The 17765-nt window shown below is 42.5% G+C and overlaps 4 protein-coding genes across 5 annotated transcripts in view; 3 read left to right on the plus strand and 1 right to left on the minus strand.

Moving 5' to 3' along the window:
• The window catches only part of LOC111337860 (putative NADH dehydrogenase), a 46344-nt gene that overhangs the window by 4958 nt on the left and 23621 nt on the right, over positions 1 to 17765 (plus strand). The window lies entirely within an intron of this gene.
• LOC111337849 (uncharacterized) lies at positions 49 to 8836 on the plus strand. Of its 2 annotated transcripts, XM_088749887.1 has the most exons (3): positions 49 to 465; positions 715 to 5105; positions 5408 to 8836. In XM_088749887.1, the coding sequence occupies exons 2-3, from the start codon at positions 1934 to 1936 to the stop codon at positions 7126 to 7128; spliced, it is 4893 nt and encodes a 1630-aa protein (XP_088606013.1). In that variant the 5' UTR covers positions 49 to 465; positions 715 to 1933; the 3' UTR covers positions 7129 to 8836. The 2 variants fall into 2 exon arrangements, with proteins under 2 accessions (XP_088606013.1, XP_022799953.2); XM_022944218.2 differs by having other exon boundaries at positions 49 to 5105.
• On the minus strand, positions 9642 to 13519 carry LOC111337855 (uncharacterized). The gene is made up of 2 exons (XM_022944223.2): positions 13000 to 13519; positions 9642 to 12459 (listed from the first exon to the last, which is right to left on the minus strand). Exons 1-2 carry the CDS (start codon positions 13325 to 13327, stop codon positions 10220 to 10222), a joined length of 2568 nt encoding a protein of 855 aa, XP_022799958.2. The 5' UTR covers positions 13328 to 13519; the 3' UTR covers positions 9642 to 10219.
• Positions 14321 to 17153, plus strand: LOC111337866 (uncharacterized). Its single transcript, XM_022944236.2, has 2 exons — positions 14321 to 14599; positions 15195 to 17153. Exons 1-2 carry the CDS (start codon positions 14428 to 14430, stop codon positions 16877 to 16879), a joined length of 1857 nt encoding a protein of 618 aa, XP_022799971.2. The 5' UTR covers positions 14321 to 14427; the 3' UTR covers positions 16880 to 17153.

The following is a 17765-nucleotide window of genomic DNA, read 5'->3' on the forward strand; positions in this document are numbered from 1 at the left end:
CCAAGTTGTCATGACAAAAAAAAGTCTTACAAGAGGGGGGTGGGGTCAAGTGCACCCCAGGACCCTTCCCTCTTAGCTACGCCCTCGAAAATGAAGTGCACTAGTTGACGGCGTGTTAAGTCAGCAAGGGAGTGTGAAAACGAGAGAGGTTGGGTCTGATCGAGTAACAAACGCGTTCTTTACGCGACCCTACCCATACCTCTCTCGCCTCTACTATAAATCGCACCGTTTACTATTTCGCTTCGTTTTACTGACTGAATGCCTGGAAGAGGCTACCTACTATTCAGATATCATGACGAACTTTCATGATTGAATAGTTTAAGTTATATGCTATGTTGCATTTTAGGTTCACTAGAATTCACCAAAGAAAGTCTACGGAACTGATGCTCCCCTTGTGCAGTTTTTGTCATAGACTGAGGAAGCCCTGGTTCTTGTTCAAACATTTTCACAGACTTGACTATGGGGGTAAAAATAACGGCTCAATACTTTTGGTATTTCTTTTTTGTTTTTTATCACAATTTACAGCAATGTCGTAATTTGCCGTTGTCGATAATAGTGTAGACAATGCTACCCGCGTTAATAATCTGTCACGCGATGGTCACACACCGTAAGAATCGTTTTAATTGACGTTGATATTGTGGTTAAAAAAGAAATTGACAGTGGTTTAGCGTGGTCTGTACTCTTATCGACAACGAAAGTCGTTAAATTTCTCAGGTTGACTGCTCACCAAGAAAGGTCAGAGCTCCTGAATTGGATATTTGGATATAGGTTTATCCTTTCGGAAGAGGCATCGAGGAAGCAGATTTTGAACAAACACTAAGTTTAATTACGTTTTGTCAAACTACAAAGGAATTAAAATATATACGTTACAATATTTTACAGATACAACTAACTACAGGAATTACAAAGGTTACAAGAAAATCACTAAACTACTTACACTTCTGGTTCCCTTCCCTTCTGACTTTTTGAAGCGGGGCACGTATCTATTTATATTTTTAAAAAAAATATGCGTGTTACGTAACACGCGTATCTTTTAACACGTATTTATTAACCCTTTTTCAAAGTCCCAACTTTTACGTCGAAATATGTAAAATATGTGCATTATGCAAAATAGCTCCTAAATCTTGACGATCTATTGTTAGAACAGTAATATTTCATTGACCTTGACAAATTTGTGGCCGTCTTGCAGCTCTAACTAAAAGGCCTGGAAAAAAAAAAAAAAAAAAAAAAACTCCTACTGCACTGTTCACAACACGGCACGATAGAAACCGACTGCGCAATCGCGTATACTGCTTGTCTGCTGGTCAATACTACTGAAGGGTCAGGAGCAAAGGGTTCATCTACGCAAAAGTAAGAAATGCTCTAAGAGCAAAACATTTGAAGTATTTTGTCAGAATCGCTTTAAGAGTCGATTTACGAACTGCATACTTTAGCCTTTTTTTCCCAGATAACAAATAAATAAAGAAATAGAAAAAAATTAAACAATCGCAGTATTATACAAAATCAAAACAAACCCGATGACATGAGGAGAATAGACCGGAAACAATTCCGAAATCACAAAGACTTGTTCTTCCAATGAAGAAGCGTTAAAATATTTAGCATTTTGAGAGAATTTTTGCAAGACGATCTTTCTCATCTTCATAAAGTGTAGTCAGAAATGATTAGCAATGTGAGAAATAAAATTGTGATCTAAACGCTAGTCGTGAGTGGTGATACAAGCAAATCTTGACGTTAGAGGGAGGTACAGAGATCATCCGCTCAGGTGGTGTCCAAATTTCAACTCGTACAGCCCCGCCCCTCTGCTACAAAATCAAATGATGTCATGAGTTGCTGTCCCCCGATCGGCTAAAATAAGGCGAATGATCGCAATGTTGGTGGTATAACTTCGGTTAGCTTTGGAGAAATTTTGAAGGAAATTAATTTGACTTGCTCCATGTTAACTATATGGCCAATTGTTCTGCTCTGGTTAGTGAGAGCGTCAGCATGGCAAATTCAAAGGGGCACTGTAAATTGGAGCTCTGCCCCTCAAGTCTGGTACGATCCAAACACAAACTCTTACCGCAGAATACCAGCCAACAACCATAACCATGAAGCGAAAACCTCGAGCAGGGCGGTACCACTCCAAAACAGACCTGTTCTTAAAAGCTGGAACCCTCCTAGAGCAGTAACGTTATCTACGTCCAAACCTAGAATGAAAATACCAGCATTGGCACCACAATTCGAGAAAGATGCTAACAGAAGACGTTACATTCCTACAGTTTGGAGCTCGCCGAACCCAAGTCTTCTTCAAAGAAGACTCTATGGGCCCAAACGTAGAACCACGATCACAGCCACAGTTCTGAGACCAGCGAAGATAAATGGGAACAGGCACAATGTCTATCAATATTGGAACCATCCAAGCCAAGGCCCTCACCATAGACCTGTCCTAACCCCGAAACGAGGAGTGCAGAAGACGACCTTTCCATTTCAACTCAAGTATGGCATCAGAGAGCATGATGATGTTACCCGAAATTCTAATCACAGACCGGTCTATGGTGCCGATGACTATTCACCAAGCTGGAGCGGTCAAACAACAACTCTTTCCGATAAACGATTTCGTTTCTCCAGGAATAAAGTCAAAATAAAGACAATTTCGCCATTTGTTGGTCGGAATGGTTTTAGGAAAGCCCACAAACTTCGTAGAGACTGGATCCCTTTTAAACCCGGAACTTTTATTCCATTGTATCGCTACACAGCAATAAAGAGAAATTTCCCAATAATAATGCATACTCGCGTGGACCAGAATCCATATGAACCAAGTATCTCGCCTAAAGCACCTAGTTGGCTATTTACAATGCAACGCAATCGAATACCACGCAGCAGAAAGATGAGGAGAGTTTCAACTCGTGGGTTAATTTCCTCCTCAGAATACGGGAGGGCCACTCCAGGACTCACAATACCAGGCCTAGCAAATAACGACCCTCAACGAGAATTTGCAATGCAGCGAAATTTGGAGCTTGAGTCCAGTCAAGATCTGAACAATGCATATGAGAGCAGGGACACTGCACTTCAAAACCTGTTAGGAGAAGTTAATCTGAGTGGAAGCAACTTGATTTCTGAGAGTGCACTGAACCAGCCGGCCTCGTCGAGTTCAGGGTACAAGACATCTGCGGCAGAGAAGGAATGGAGACCGGTACCGAGAACTTCTGGAACTACGAGCTACATGAGAAAGGAAAGCAAACTAAATGATCCAAAGCTGATCAGGTTGAGGCACATTCTTCGGAATATGAAAAAGCGGAGTCTTAATCCAACGGAAGCCGACAGCAATGATGACTTATTAAGTAAATATGCATTGGGAAGAACAGGAGTATTGTACCACTCAAATGATGCGCGTCTTCTCGATAAACGCAAGGCCAATGACGAGAAAGAAAAGAGATCTTCAATGCGTAAAGCAAAGGGAAGATGGAACTGGGGAATTCTTAATGAATTTGCACCTAACGTCAGGCTGGCATCTATGATTTTATTAAAGCAAAAAAGGCAAGACATGCGCAAAAGGGCACTTCAGCAGTCACATGATCCTGATCGAAACTCGTCTGCAAAAATCGTAAAGGGGAGGTCAACTAGTCCTACGAAAGTTGAAAGCGCACCAGCCGTTTTGAAAAAGGAGAAGGAGAAGTCACCTTTGTTATCATCAGAAACTGTTTCGTCAAATGTGCGTCATGTGCCTCATCCTAGCAAACGAAAGAAAAATAAACACAAACATGCTCGAAATTTCATCAACGTAAACGGGGGTGGAATGTACTTCAATACAAGAAAAGGTTACCTAAACCGCCAGTTCTCACCTCTTCAAGACAATGCTGCAACAGAAAGATACGAGCCATTCTTCAATACTAGAGGGCCGTTTCAAGTCTCTCAAATGGCCATGGCGGATCGTATGCGTGCGATGCGAACACATGGTTTATTCCATTCCTTAGGCAATATTAACCCACAGGTTTTTTTTCATAGGCCTTCTCGGTTTCCATTAATTCCTACGTCTCAGCGGTTTATGGCGATGCAACGATATGGATCATCTGTAGGAAACTTTCCATCTGAGTACAAGATGCCAGTTTTTCCACCGACCCATAATAGTTTTAGCATTCCCTGGAACATGGGAGTGGCAAACAGGATGACAGAGACACAAGAAGCAGAGAATGAAGAATTTGAAAGAGCAACTCCACAAGATTCTTCCGACCAAGCTTCAATACCACAAACCAACGAAGGATTCAAAACTTCAATCTCCTCACTAGTAGGCAGGGGCAGCAACGCTGAAATCTTTCATAGCCCGACGACAGCGGAAGAATCCTCTCAGATCATCAAAATTGGGAACAATGGGACGTTTGAAGGGCAGCCAATAGTTAACGCAGAAAGCTTCGATGCCAATAGTCAAGGCCTTGACGAAAAGGCGACGAATCTGCAGTTAGCAGGAATGCAAGTAACGGATCAGTCAGCCACCATGCCAAACAAGTGGTACTCTCTGCGCAATGGCAAAGTCTCATTCATGTCTGATCCCCGAACGTACACTACTCAATGGCCATCTCGTCTCCCAGGACTAGATTTGGCCACTAATTCTAATGACCTTCAGTCAAGGGATGACTTTTCAGCCATACGTACTCCTGGAATTTTTAACCCCTTTTTTCAGAAAAATTATCAAAATCATCGTTCTCCTCCCTCGGAAGACAATGTCTTCCATGAGGCGTACGTGGGAGGGAAAGAATTTATCCGGGAACGCGAGACACCGCTGGCGGAACCGTCTGTGACCCAACTTTTTAATTTAAATGGCACATCGGATCAGGAATATATTCCAACTCAAGCTCCATATTCTACTTTCCCGTTCTGGAATTTTTTTTCCAAAAATTTTCCGATCCACGATAGTAGACGAGTTCAAAGGAAGCGTGAGGTTCGTGGTAAGAGACATGCCCACAAACACCAAAGCATAAATAAAATGTTTAATGGGTCATTCTCATATGGGAGAAAGTCAAGCTTTCAAGTTTCAAACACAAACGAAAAGAAAAGCTCGACAAAGAAAGCAAGAGGCACACGTTTTCGTTCGAACGGGACAGAATTACGCAAAAAGAAAGCAGTTTCTGGTGAGTATTCCTCAAAAACGAAATACAGTTGAACCTCTCCCCAAAGGCCACTTTGAAGACAGAAGAAAATGGCCTTTGGGGAAATGTAGCCGGTATGGGGAGGTAGGGAAGTAATGTTTGGACAGTCCGCCAAAACCGAAAAAACTGGAGGTTGTGGCGAGATAGCCATTGTAGAGAGGTGGCCGTTATTATAGGTTCGGCTGTACAGGGAACTACGAGATCATCACGAAGTTTCCTTAATACGAAGCGTTTTTCCATACATTTTCTAAAGTCGTTCTCATCCTCTCCTTTCTTTTTTCCAGTCGCTAACAAACCAAGAACGAAAATTATCTATCCCGTTGGGGATCCTATGAAAGATATTATAAGCAAAGGATATTCAGAGGCGCGTGGATTGTATGGTGCAGGCATTTCATCGCAGGTTGCACCATGGCCATTAACATATACTCCCGTCACACCACAGCCACTTTCATCGGGGGTTCCACCGTGGCCCTTAACATTTACTCCCGTAGCACCACAGCTACTTTTCCGACGCTTTCCTTTGCTCGCTTTTCCAAAGGGCTCACCCCAATCGCTGATGGAACTCTCCCAAAAGGTAGATCAGTTTCCAAACCAAGACTTAGTTTCAGCCACTGGAAACATTCCATATGATATGAGCCAACCGGCTACTGACACAAGCAATGTTCCACCGGGCTCATCATGGCAAGATAAACGAAATGAGCCAAACAGCGTTAGTGCAACTTTGAATCTTTTTTCCAGTCAAGAGCCTTTTGGATCCTCAGAGAAACCTTCAGTGAAGATGCTAAGAGATGAACGGAATGAGGAAAATGAAACCGACCAGAAAGGATCTTCGTCTTCAAGTTATTCATTAAACGCGAATGGCTTCCCAGAAATATCACAACCGTCTATACCTGGGTTTGCAAGCCAAAGCTACTCGGAATCTCCGGCAGAAACTGCACAGGCCATACCAGAAAACGAGCAGTTCGGAAAAGGCGATCATGGTTTACCGGATGAAGAAGAATCGGAGGCGGAAGCGGAAAAATTCACTGATGATGGGGAACGAAATGAGGATGAAGAAAGCGACTCAAATTTCACTCCAGGATTAGTTGACGGCTTGGATACCATGCAGACAGGTTTACTGAAACAACAGTTTGATAGCACTCCTTCTTTTAAAGGGCGAGTAATGGATATATTTCATACATTTGGGTCTCCTCAGTGGGGAAGGAGACCACCTTCTCTGGAATCACTCTGGCGTCGAAGAGCTAATTTACGGCAAAATGCTATGGCGCCTCAGAAAGCACTTTTACAAGCACGGGCCACATTTAGCACTAAACAAGATGTACAACAAAATGTTCCTGGGAGTGTTCAAGGAAATGTTTTAGGTCTGTCAGTCTCAGAGGGAAACAGGCATATGCTTAGTTTACCTAATCTATCTTTAGACTCCATCGAAAAAGCAATCGACTCAGCAGATAGGGAACAATCGACAACTGATGGAAAAACTGGTTCAGGCCATAGTTATGGTTCACGAAGGATGGGCAAGGCAGAAGAGATTTTAACAGATGACAATACAAGTGATTATGGTTCTCCTGCCAAATCAAATCCATCAAAGACAAAAATACACGATATTCACATGAGACATGGGAAATACGTGCACAGTTTAGACTGGAAATCGCCACTACTGGGTCCTTCACAGGCACCATTCGATTTCAATTGGAAACTTGAAAGAGCCCTTACAAAATGGAAAGATCCAGCCGATTCAGGACCAGACGTAGCTAGCATGGGAGAGAATTTGGCAGATGATACATCCCAAAAAGTCTTTCTGAAACTGAAAGGTTCAAATGATAACGCCGATGTTGTTCCTGGCTACACATTTGATACCCAAGGACAACGCTCAGGACCACTCTTTCTGCCTAACCCACCTCCAGAACTTGCTAATGACAGCAATGCAGAAACAGTACTGATGGTACCACAGCTAGGAAACAGGGTAAAAGAGGAGCCAGAGTCAACGAACTCTGGTGCAAAATAGCATACCATCAGTGATAAAATGAGTGGGGAGAAATCATTCAGGGGGTAAAGAAAGAATGCTAAAGATTTATCACTGTGTCTTTCAGGCCTAGAAATTTTAGCCATAAGGTTTGGTTAACCTCAAATATACGTTCTTAATATTCCACAGCTGAAAAGCCCTAACTTGTGGACACCCATCGAGCTACATAGAATATTTTTTAACTTCGTTGCTTTGAGCAGCTTCCTACTAAGGTTCTGTTAGCGCAACAATAGTAGTACAGTGCAGAAAATAAAGAGTTTAGATTACAACTTCAAACTTAGTCATTCATGACCTCGAAGTGACTTTTTAGATGTAGAATTCATACGAGGAAAGCCTTAGCCATTCAAACGCAACTCTGAGAATGTTAAGGTTTAATGATCACGATTTACTGGTGTTGAAAAGACTTTGATGAGCGGAAGGTGTTCAAGAACTTGTAATAGCAAAGACAGTTTACATAATAACTTTTGTTGTTCAGGCGCGTAGCGTCCTCTACGCATATACGCACGTGCGTACTTGAAGTGACCAGAAAATTTTGAAAACAATATTGTTTGCGCCAAGTTTGCTCAAAATAAGGGCAAGACGCTTTGTTCTTTGCTTGTATTCACACAACTATTTCAAACAAGAAATAAAGAACGCAGTATTTTTCTCAGTTTACTTAGGTTTCTAGATCAGATGTACTTGTGCGTACTTGAAAAAATGACCACGCTATGCGCCTGTTGTAGCCGCATAACGTATGCGACCTGGTGAAACTTTGTTGAATAATCTTGTCCGAAACTAGTAGTCATTGTATGGCTCAGTAATAGAGTGTTCTAGAGAAGCGTTCTAAAGCCTCTCGAGATTATTTCATGATTAGAACCGTTCCGTAGGATCTCGATAGTAGTTTAGTTTATTTTTGGTGTGTCGTCCGACCAATTAGAGTCCAACAGATCAACAAGGATAGCTCAGCCGGATCATGTAATTTCGTAGATTTGGTAGAATTCGGAGATATTCTTTACGTAGTTGGTTATGGAAGTCGGGAAGAGGTTGTCAAATGATCGTTGATTGCGAATCATTGATTGAAGATCCTTGGTTTGAACTAAGGATAAAATCACGTTAAAATATTCATTACAAACCTAGAAGTAAATTCTAAATCACGATTGATCATACCTACTCGTTCGGCTCAATTATTTGTTAATTATATAAAAAGTATCTTACTTTGGTCTCCTATTGCTTGTTTGTTCAGTAGTAGAGTAAAATAGAGGTAGCGTAGGTTTTCAGTGTCAAAGGTCTAAGTATTCTATTAAAGGGTAGTCTATATCTCCTACGTGCACACTCGAATTTCACAAGGCTATGATTGCACGAATATGTGAGAATGGGCATCATCGCATTAATGCTGAAGCCTCTATGATAATTAACTAATTTGATTAGTCGAACGCTTTACGTTCCCAGAAGTCAAAAGCAGTTTTCCCTCAGTTTCCACCATTTGTAAGACTATGAGTGAGAAATACGCTCATTGATGAAGGTACAACTTACAATTACAGTTTTGTACATTTTTTCCTGTAGCTTTGTAGAGGACTTTATGATTTGAAATTTTAAATAGCTGTTACCTAATTGTAGTTGTGACAGCAATACAATCGTCGTCATTTCTCGCACGACGACATAAACAAAATGGAAACAGCGAAAGATTAAAAATTCGAGTATCTTCACTCTACTAGAGGCTCATCTGACTGGGATTTATGATGGTTTCCACAGCATGAAGTGGTTAGCAATTTTGTCACTCCTCTCGAATGGGCACCCTACTTGCTGGCGGTAGTTTCTGTTTTCATGGAAGATTTGGGACGAGTGATAAAGCGAGGGGAAGAAGAGAGAGGGAAAAGGGGTCTTTCCTGGTTTTCCTCCTCTCACCCCTCCCCCCGAGACTGATTTATTTGATCCTGGCTTGAGCAAGAAATTGCTCAGGAATACAACGCATTGACCAGACCGGGCCTTGAGATCCAAGTCGTTGGTCCCAAGTTCAGAGCGCTAGTCATCAGGTCACAACCTTTTCCATTAAAAGAAAAAAAACGATCTTTCTTTCTTTTTAAGTAGCAGCGTAACTGTCACTTGACTGCCATCTAAACTCAAGCGCTGACAAGAGTATTCGAAGTTAACTCTCTAACGGACTCGTTCCTTTGGCAGGAAGCTTTATGAAGCTTTAAAACCAATACTGTCAAAGTGCACTATGCGATAATAACATATCATCAAAAGATATTTTCGTAAAATCCGCATCCAACCGTAGAAACTTGGTGAAGTGCTTTGCATTTTGAAAGCGAGGTAGCTGTTGTTGAAAATGCATTTTTAATGCCTTAGTTAAAATGTATTGGAATCCACCGGACAGGGGCCTCATTTGAAATCTACGCTTACAGAGAATACCCAGTTCTCCGCCTATACTAAAACAAAGTTAATCGATCTTTAATCGTATAAACACCAGCTTTAGGCTCTACCATGAAAACAGACTGTAAAGAGACAACAAAACGTTTAAACAAAAAATGCAAACTTATTATTCAGGATTACGGTACACGCTCAACTACAGTTGCACAGACAAAAATATTAAATTACACCCACCCTAAAATCATGCTGAAATGGAATCGTTCGAGGAAAAGTGTTGAGGAAAGTTCACACCCAAACACTTGCTTAATTACTTATCAGTTTCTCCGAGACACACTTACTGGTCGGTATGTCACCAAAAACGATTTTTTTAACGTTTTTTTTACTTACAAAACGTTAGAACTGCGACTGCGAGTATGTCCAGCTTTATGTTTTCCTCTGTTTTTTGTTCCAACCGCTAGTGACACCAAATGATGATGAAGTGGGTCTCCTCCTCTAAGGACTGCATCATCTGTATATTTAACATGCATGTTGAACGTAGATGCGAGTCCTCAGTTTAAGCAACAACTCAGGTAAATGTACAATGAAAGCACTAAACCTCTTGTTTTAGCATTGCAAGATGGCAAACTAAGAAGCAGCTCACCTAAGAATTTATACAAAAGAATCTCTTCAAATTTATAATTATAAAAGATATTTTACTTATTTTACAGGCTGTTGAAACTATCAGCTAGTCAGGACATCTCTGGCAAATAAACCGGCTTCTTGAGTAACAGGGGTGGGCAACACGCTTCCAAAATGTGCGAAACACGACAAGATATTTTTTTGTGTCCTCTCCCTCCCATTGATTGATCACGCGATGTAGTTTTTGGTACCTATAGTCAGGAGAGTGTGCATATAAAAGGGGGACAAATGACCGAACAGTATTATGGTCGCTATCGTCATACTGACCATCCCTATCTGCTCTGTGATGTCTGTGACGAGACCCTTTGTGTCTTCTTACCGCTATTCTTTGGTTTTGTCTGGCAACTTTTCTTGCCGCCTTAAGCAGAGCGCTAGCAAGAGCCTTTCCGACCGTATTTACAGAATACTCATTTTTACTACTGCGGGACCTTGAAGGCCGAGGGGGTGCGTCCTGTCTTGTGACAGTGGGAACCACTTGGTATGGCGGCACTGGAGGAACAGGAGGCTGCCGTAAATTTGGTGGCGGTGGTGACGAAGATGGGGGAACTGCAGGAGCAGGAGCAGGAGCAGGAGCAGGAGCAGGAGCAGGGTTAGGGACCGGCCTCGTATTAGGTTGGGCCTGTGACAGTGCCTGCGATAACGCTTGCACCAATTTATCATTACTGATTGGTTGAATACCTTGCTGCATGTTTTGTGCTAAGGCTTGTACAAGGGCAGCTGTTAAAAGGTCTGGCGGCTGGTTGCGTGCCTGAGCTTGAGTTGCAGCGAGAGCCAGGGCAGATGCAAGAGCATTCGGTTGAGACTGGGTCATGGAAGAGCGAATGGCATTAGCAAACATCCCGGTTATGCCACTATACAGAAGGGGATCATACCCTGTTTGGCCAATAGAGGACATGACATTAGGGAACTGTTGGATACCGGGTAACGCAAGAGGGGAAGGTAACAAGAGTGAAGAGGGATATTGTAATTGTTGGCCCAGTGATGAGGCGTAAGAAGGCAACGGTGAACCTATTGACTGCATTAATGGGGACTGGAAAGTGCTCATGCCTAGTGGGTACAAAGGCCCTCCCTGTGGCATAAGCCTGTTGCCATAGAGGAGGGAAGAAATTGGACTTAAAGAAGATAGTCCCATACCAGGGTTAGACATAAAGATGTTGTTTAGTCCTCCAACTGGAGCTGCAGGTGCTGACGAGGACACCGTTACTGCTGCCGGCGGTGATGCGGCTATAGTCACTTGTCCAGGTGGAGCAGCAAAATTTTGTGAGGAGGGTGCAGCAATAACAGTTCGAGGTGGTGAAGCTTCAGCCAAGTACATTGCAGAGGCGTAGCTAGGGGCTGGAGGTGACTGTATCATTGGTTGCTGATACATTACAGGAGCTGGCGATGGTGCAGCAATCATTAGGGGAGCTGGAACTGGAGCTGGTTGAGTCTGTGGGGGAGATGCAATGACGTATTGCGGTGGTGGAGCTGGAGCTGGCGGTTGAGGTGCAATAATATATTGTGGCTGTGGCGGAGGTGACGGCGAAGGAGAGGGTGCAAAGGCATACTGAGGTTGAGATTGTGCTTGAACAGGCTGTGCCATAACTATTTGAGGTTGCTGACCGTCTGATGACACTTCCGTGGCGGCTGGCATTTGCGCAAAGATTATTTGAGGAGTTGGCTGTGAAGTAGATTCTTCAGGGGAAGGCAAGGTTGGAGGGTAAATCACGCGTGGTGTCGGTGACATTGGAACACTTTCATGCTGTTCAGCCTCAGCAGTTTCGCCGTTTTCTCCAATCTCCAAGTTTAGATTAATGTTGGCAGGAACGGGTGGTGTCCCTCTTTTAAGTAAAGGGTTTTCAGACTGGATGTCTATGATTTGTGGCCGTGGTGGGGGTGGGGTAGGTGGTGGAGCCGGTAGAGTGGTTGGTAGCGTGGTTGGTGGGGTTGTTATCAATGGGGTTGTTATGGGAGGTAAGGTAGTTGGAGTTGTTAGTGGTGTTGTGGGTATTGTCGAGGGTGTTGTAGGCGTTGTTGGTGTCGTGGGCGTCGTGGGTGTAGTGGTAGGTGTCGTCTTGGCGGTTGGTGCCGCAGTAGCAGCTTCCTCGTCCAGTTTAAACGCCTCATCTTTACTGTTTATTGTGCTATCAGGTGGTAAAACAATGAAAGGCTCATCGTCTACCTCCGGTTCATTGTTCGATATCTGTTTTTTATATAAGTTAGGGTCGTACCAAGGATGCAGTCCTAGGAAATTTCCCCAATACGGCTTTCTTACAGATGGTATGTATGTTCTTTTCCAAGTAGAATCTATAAGCAGAAAAAAAAACTAATTACGATTACCGCTGGTTTCTGTGGCCCGAAGCGACCTGAGACATTGCCACCCAATTAAAGACCATCAGCGTCCGGCCTTTTTGACAGGTGTCCATAACTTTTCACACCCGGTTGGACAAATGCGCAGGAAGCAGTATTATCTACTTTCGCTCGAAACATATAAAAAACTGTGGCACGAAGGATTTACCATATATTGCAATACAGTCGGTATACCGTATATATTGGCCGAAGCGATTTCAATTTTCCTTATCGGCCGTATCAATGCGAATATTCTGGATATGGTGGGCTAATATGGCGCTGATTGGGTTTTCTATGTCGGTAATAGTATATCAGGAGAAACATACATCGACTGGCCTTGTGAGCAGCGCACAACGTTTAGTTTTTTTTAACGAGAAGTGATTATCGTTCTATTGCTTGACCTAGATCGATTCACATGTAACATCAACTTTTCCAAGTAAACCATATCGTCACTTGTGATTAGAAATGTAATTCAATCTTTGATTGTATGCACCTTACCTCTGGATTTTCTTGGTCTTGTTTCATCAGTGTGAATGGAAGCGATTGTATTCCTTCTGTGATTTGAAACTGTCGTAATGAAATACCCATTAATATCTTTCATGGATTTGACATTTTTATTGTCTATGGCACTTTTGACTAGCGGGTCACCATCTCTATGTGGGGCTCCTGCCCACTTGTCAGTTCTTCGTTTTAAAGTGATTGTCTTTAAGTGCGCGGTCTTCCTGTTTCGAAAAGCGCTTCCCTCATGTACCGTTACCGTGAAGATAAATAGTGAAACAGATAGCATCACAAACGCTCTTTCATAGAGGGCATATAAACGTTTCATGTTGCCCCCAGCGAGTTGTTGGCCCCTTTCCCGGTCATTTCGCCACAAATAAGGCAATCAGCATTGTGAACGATAGTCCTTGATATTTCCAATGAATAGAGAAGCAAAACATTTATCTTACAAGGATAAACATCATTGGACTGTTACTAATTTTTCCATTGGAGTCTTGTTTTACTTAGGGTACATAATTAACCAACTCTTCGTTTAAATATTTATACACGTAGCAGAAATCTAGTGTGTAGAAGACCGACAGGTTTTATCAGGTGCTAATTTACCGTATGCGGGGGGATTTTTATCCAATAATGTTTATTTCAGAAGCTATAAATGCAGCTTTTTCTTGGAAATAGGTATCCTGATAACAAATTTTGAGATCGTATTTGACTTGGAAAAAGACATGCTACCTTGTCATCGTAACTGAAAAGTTCGGGCCCTAGTTTCTCCCGACCGTAAGTTAAGGGAGGAAAAAAACTTCCCTTACAATGAATTAGGTTGAATCATTAGCTGGAGAGAGAGCAAACGCTTCTGAGCTCACCAATGGACATAAAACGCCTATTCCGTATTATTACCATACGCGAAAAGAAAAGGTTAAATCAAACGAGCCTAATTAAGCCACCCGGTGTGATATTATTGTTCAGATTTGGTATGTAAACATGCAGACAAAGAAATTATCAACTTTTTTTCCAGTCAATATTTGCATTTTGAGTTCGATTCTTGGAGACCTGGATAACACATTCATTCCCTAAAGAGATTCCCGTAGCTAAGTTTTACAGCTCCAAATTTGACTCAAGTGCACCAATTCTTACTTACATTTACAGCTCTATATTTGACTTAAATGCAGAAGTACTAAAAATAACTCTGGGTGACCAAATTGCCAAGTACCAAAACGTTCACAGAGGGCAAAAACTTAAAATTGAGGAGAAAAGTTCAAGGGGTCATTCGGTCACACCTGCTCGATCCGGACAATAAAGCGACCAGCATGGAAACGGGTGGTGCTGAATATTAAATTTCACCGCTTTTTATGTAGAAGTAACCACGTACAAGATGTTCTACTGGCCAAACTCCATTCTTTCCAATTCGTTTAAAAGGGATATGTTGAAGCGATGAGATTTGCCTTGTTTTGCGTTTTCTTACATTTGCTTCTCCTGAGTCATACGATAGCAAGGGTGGCGGAATCAGCGAGACATCAAACCCGACGATTCAAGTCGTCGCAAAGAATTCATTCCAGGTTATATAGTCATGTAAAGAATCGAATTAACAAGAATAACCAGCATGGTACGTAAGACGATTTAAATGTTAACCACTATACATCCTTCCTTCAAGTGGAGTTGTGTGTTTTGTGACATCATGAGCTGTCGAGAATATTTTTATTGTTTTTTAACTTTAAAATAAATAAACCCTTGTATTAAAATACAGCTCACTCTTGACAAGTGTATGAATTCCGCTAGGCAGCGATCTCAACACGAGCTTTCTATTTTCCTTCTCCAGCTGGGGCGTGCCTTTATAAACATGACTTTTCAAACTGGATAGGAATAATTTCCACTAATTATCGAAGAGTTTCTCCATTTAAATTGTTGACGATCCCGTTACACTAACAATATCTTTTGATGCTTTGGTGGAAAAAGAAGAGCTTCTTTTCTTATTCCGATACAAAAAGAGCCGTTATCATCCTTTCCTTATTAATTCGTTTTGGTCCCAAACGACCGTTAAAAATAAGTTTTAAACACGTAAAACTTTACTAAACTTTTCCCTACTTATTTATTTAAAAGTTCACTTTTAAGGCAGCAGTGTTAGTCACATGTTTTTAAGATGGACTTATCATACATGGCTTACTGAAAGCCGACTGACCTTTTTTCATTTGCCTTTACAGGGCCAGCAAGTCTACCTATTAATGTGAGGCATAAACATATTTTTTATTCGAAATTCAAGCACCGTAAAAAGCTCTTAAATGCTAAAGGTTCCCCAAAAGAAGTCATCATCAGGGTGAATGGACAAAATGTTTACTCCAGCAAAGCGCAAGGATCAAACTTCTCCATCAACACCAGCGCACCAATGACTCCCCCGCCTCCCTCTACTCAAACACATAATATCAACCTCCACATTAACCTTACTAGGCCAGTAAATCCCTCAGAAAGACAAAGTAACCAGCCCATTATTATAGCTCCCCTACCAAAGCCACAGCCTGTTGTAGCCATTGTTCCTCAGATGGCATCACAACCTGCGCCAGTGCAAGCTCAACCCGTGGTGGTCCCTCAAGTGCAACCTCAGGTACAACCAGTTCCAACAGCTGCACCAGCACCGCCTGAAAAGAAAGGCCAATCAAGTCTCAGAAAAATATTACTTACAGCTGCTCTATTGAAAACTCTTTCGGGATCTGACTCATCTGAAAGCGCAACACAAGGCTTTCCATCATTGATGCAGAACCTACTTGCACCCAATAGCTACCCTCCCAACTCACTGCTCCCGGGTACTCCAGGTGTTGCTGCTTTTCCATCAATGGGATATCCCCATCTGGGCTATCCTCAGGTTGCGTCTCAGCCCGTAGGAAATCCCTCCCTTGGATATCCTCAGGCTAACCTCCCAGTACTAGGATTCCCAGCACAAGCTGTTCCCCAAACAGGATCACAATCCTTGGGATATCCAGCAACGGCAGGCGTGCCGGGAGGCGTTAACGTGGCAAAACCTGGCGTTGTGGGATATCCAGCCGCGGGGAATACAGGCGTGGGATATCCTGCCGTTGGGAACCAAAATATGGGATACCCCTCCATCGGCAACCCAAACATAGGAAATCCTGCTGTAGGGAACCCATATTTGGGATACCCAGCTGGGGGTTACCTTCAAGGAGGTGTAAACCAGAACGTGAGATATCCTGCTACAAATAACAGATATTTAGACGCTAGTAAGCAAAGCAGTAGAGATCCTATTGGCGGAAATCAAAACCTGGGTTACCCAGGAGGAGCGAATCACAACGTAGAGAATCCTACGGGTACAACCCAGAACTTGGGTTTTCCTGCTGCTGGGAGCCAAAGCATGGATGCTGTAGAAACGATACCAAACTTTCTGAGTGGGCTTGCTCCAGCCCCTTCTGCAAGTCCTCTTGAGGTTAACAATCCACCATTACCTGGTCCATCACCTAGTGTACAACCTAATGCCCCACCCGTCCTTGTGCCTGCCCCAGTACCTTCTAATAACCTATTGCCCGCGAATACGTCACCTGTTGGTACCCCTGGTGGGGACCCTAACCTTGCTCAAGGCCTGGGTCAGACTGCTACTTCCATGACGCCCGTCGTGCAGCCTAACGTAGGAGTAGCAGGGACACCTGGAGTGGTGACAGGTCTCACTCCAGCTCAAGGACAGGGCACTGGCACAGTTCTACCTGCAACAACATCAGCAGGTGTTCCAGGATTTGATCCGAGTTTGTGTTGGTGTGGCTGTGAATCGACGTGTGCTAATCCGTGTTACTTGTGTAATAGTGGCACAGACAATAGTTATAACAACATAGTAAGTCAGTACAATCCTGGGTCAGTAAACCCTTCCAATGGACGGAAGAAGTAGTCGTGCCTAATTAAAAGAGGTTTCCTTACAAGTTTCAGTAACGTTTCTACTCTTAAAGGATCAACTCGGAGGAGAAATTTCATTTTGAAGCCGAGGTAAGGAAACACTTGGATTCGGAAAATGAATTACAACCGAAAGATTTAGAGGCTTCAGAAATGCAGGGTTATTTCGTAAAGATTTTGGTATCTAGAGTTAGAGAGAGATCTTTGTTTCTTATTTTCGTATTATGCTTCATTGTCATCAAGGCAGGGGGCCGAGATGTAAAAAATAGTCAAGACCTCAACGTGAAAGTGTATTGTTAACTCTTTAACTTCCAGAGGTGATAAACATGTAACTTCTCCCTGTAATATCCTTACATTATCTAGCAAACAGGTAATGACAATACTCACATTATCAAGTAGGAGTTGTTATTTTGATCTAACACCAAATTCTCATGAACCTATTTCACTATGAAATATTTAGCAACTAGAGGGGAGATTTAACAATAAATCTTAGGAGTTAAAGAGCTAATCTCACTTACATAATTCCTTCTGTACCCGCGGTTGTCGCAATGTTTTGCTTTGCTTGATGACGCACTTGATTAGTAGCCCTTAATAAGATTCTTCCTGGGAGAAAAAGACTAAACTGGCACCAGAATTCTTCTAATGCAAGGTAGAAACAAGCAGTAGCTCACAAAACGCTGTACAGTTTTACTACAGGAGGTTTTAAAATGGTTAAGAGAATGTTTAATCAGTGTACAGTTCAACTAAGTGTATTTTGAGTGTCCCCAATCAAAGCAGACTGCACTATGGTAATTAAGAGTTAAAAGGATTGATACGAAGCTATTCACTTACTTGCTTACCTAGTCAGAAAACGAAGCGTGCCGTGGTATATGGGATTGCAAAAG

Source organism: Stylophora pistillata, chromosome 2 (assembly GCF_964205215.1).
Source record: "Stylophora pistillata chromosome 2, jaStyPist1.2, whole genome shotgun sequence".
In the NCBI taxonomy this organism is placed as follows: domain Eukaryota; kingdom Metazoa; phylum Cnidaria; class Anthozoa; order Scleractinia; family Pocilloporidae; genus Stylophora; species Stylophora pistillata.

Excerpts from the sequence above, each read along its gene's own strand:
- LOC111337849 (XM_022944218.2), top strand. The coding sequence starts at position 1,934 with ATGTTAACTATATGGCCAATTGTTCTGCTCTGGTTAGTGAGAGCGTCA. Across the intron at positions 5,106-5,407 it reads CAAAAAGAAAGCAGTTTCTG|TCGCTAACAAACCAAGAACG; the intron begins GTGAGTATTCCT and ends TCTTTTTTCCAG.
- LOC111337855 (XM_022944223.2), bottom strand. The coding sequence starts at position 13,327 with ATGAAACGTTTATATGCCCTCTATGAAAGAGCGTTTGTGATGCTATCT. Across the intron at positions 12,460-12,999 it reads AAGACCAAGAAAATCCAGAG|ATTCTACTTGGAAAAGAACA; the intron begins GTAAGGTGCATA and ends TTCTGCTTATAG.
- LOC111337866 (XM_022944236.2), top strand. The coding sequence starts at position 14,428 with ATGAGATTTGCCTTGTTTTGCGTTTTCTTACATTTGCTTCTCCTGAGT. Across the intron at positions 14,600-15,194 it reads TAACAAGAATAACCAGCATG|GGCCAGCAAGTCTACCTATT; the intron begins GTACGTAAGACG and ends TTGCCTTTACAG.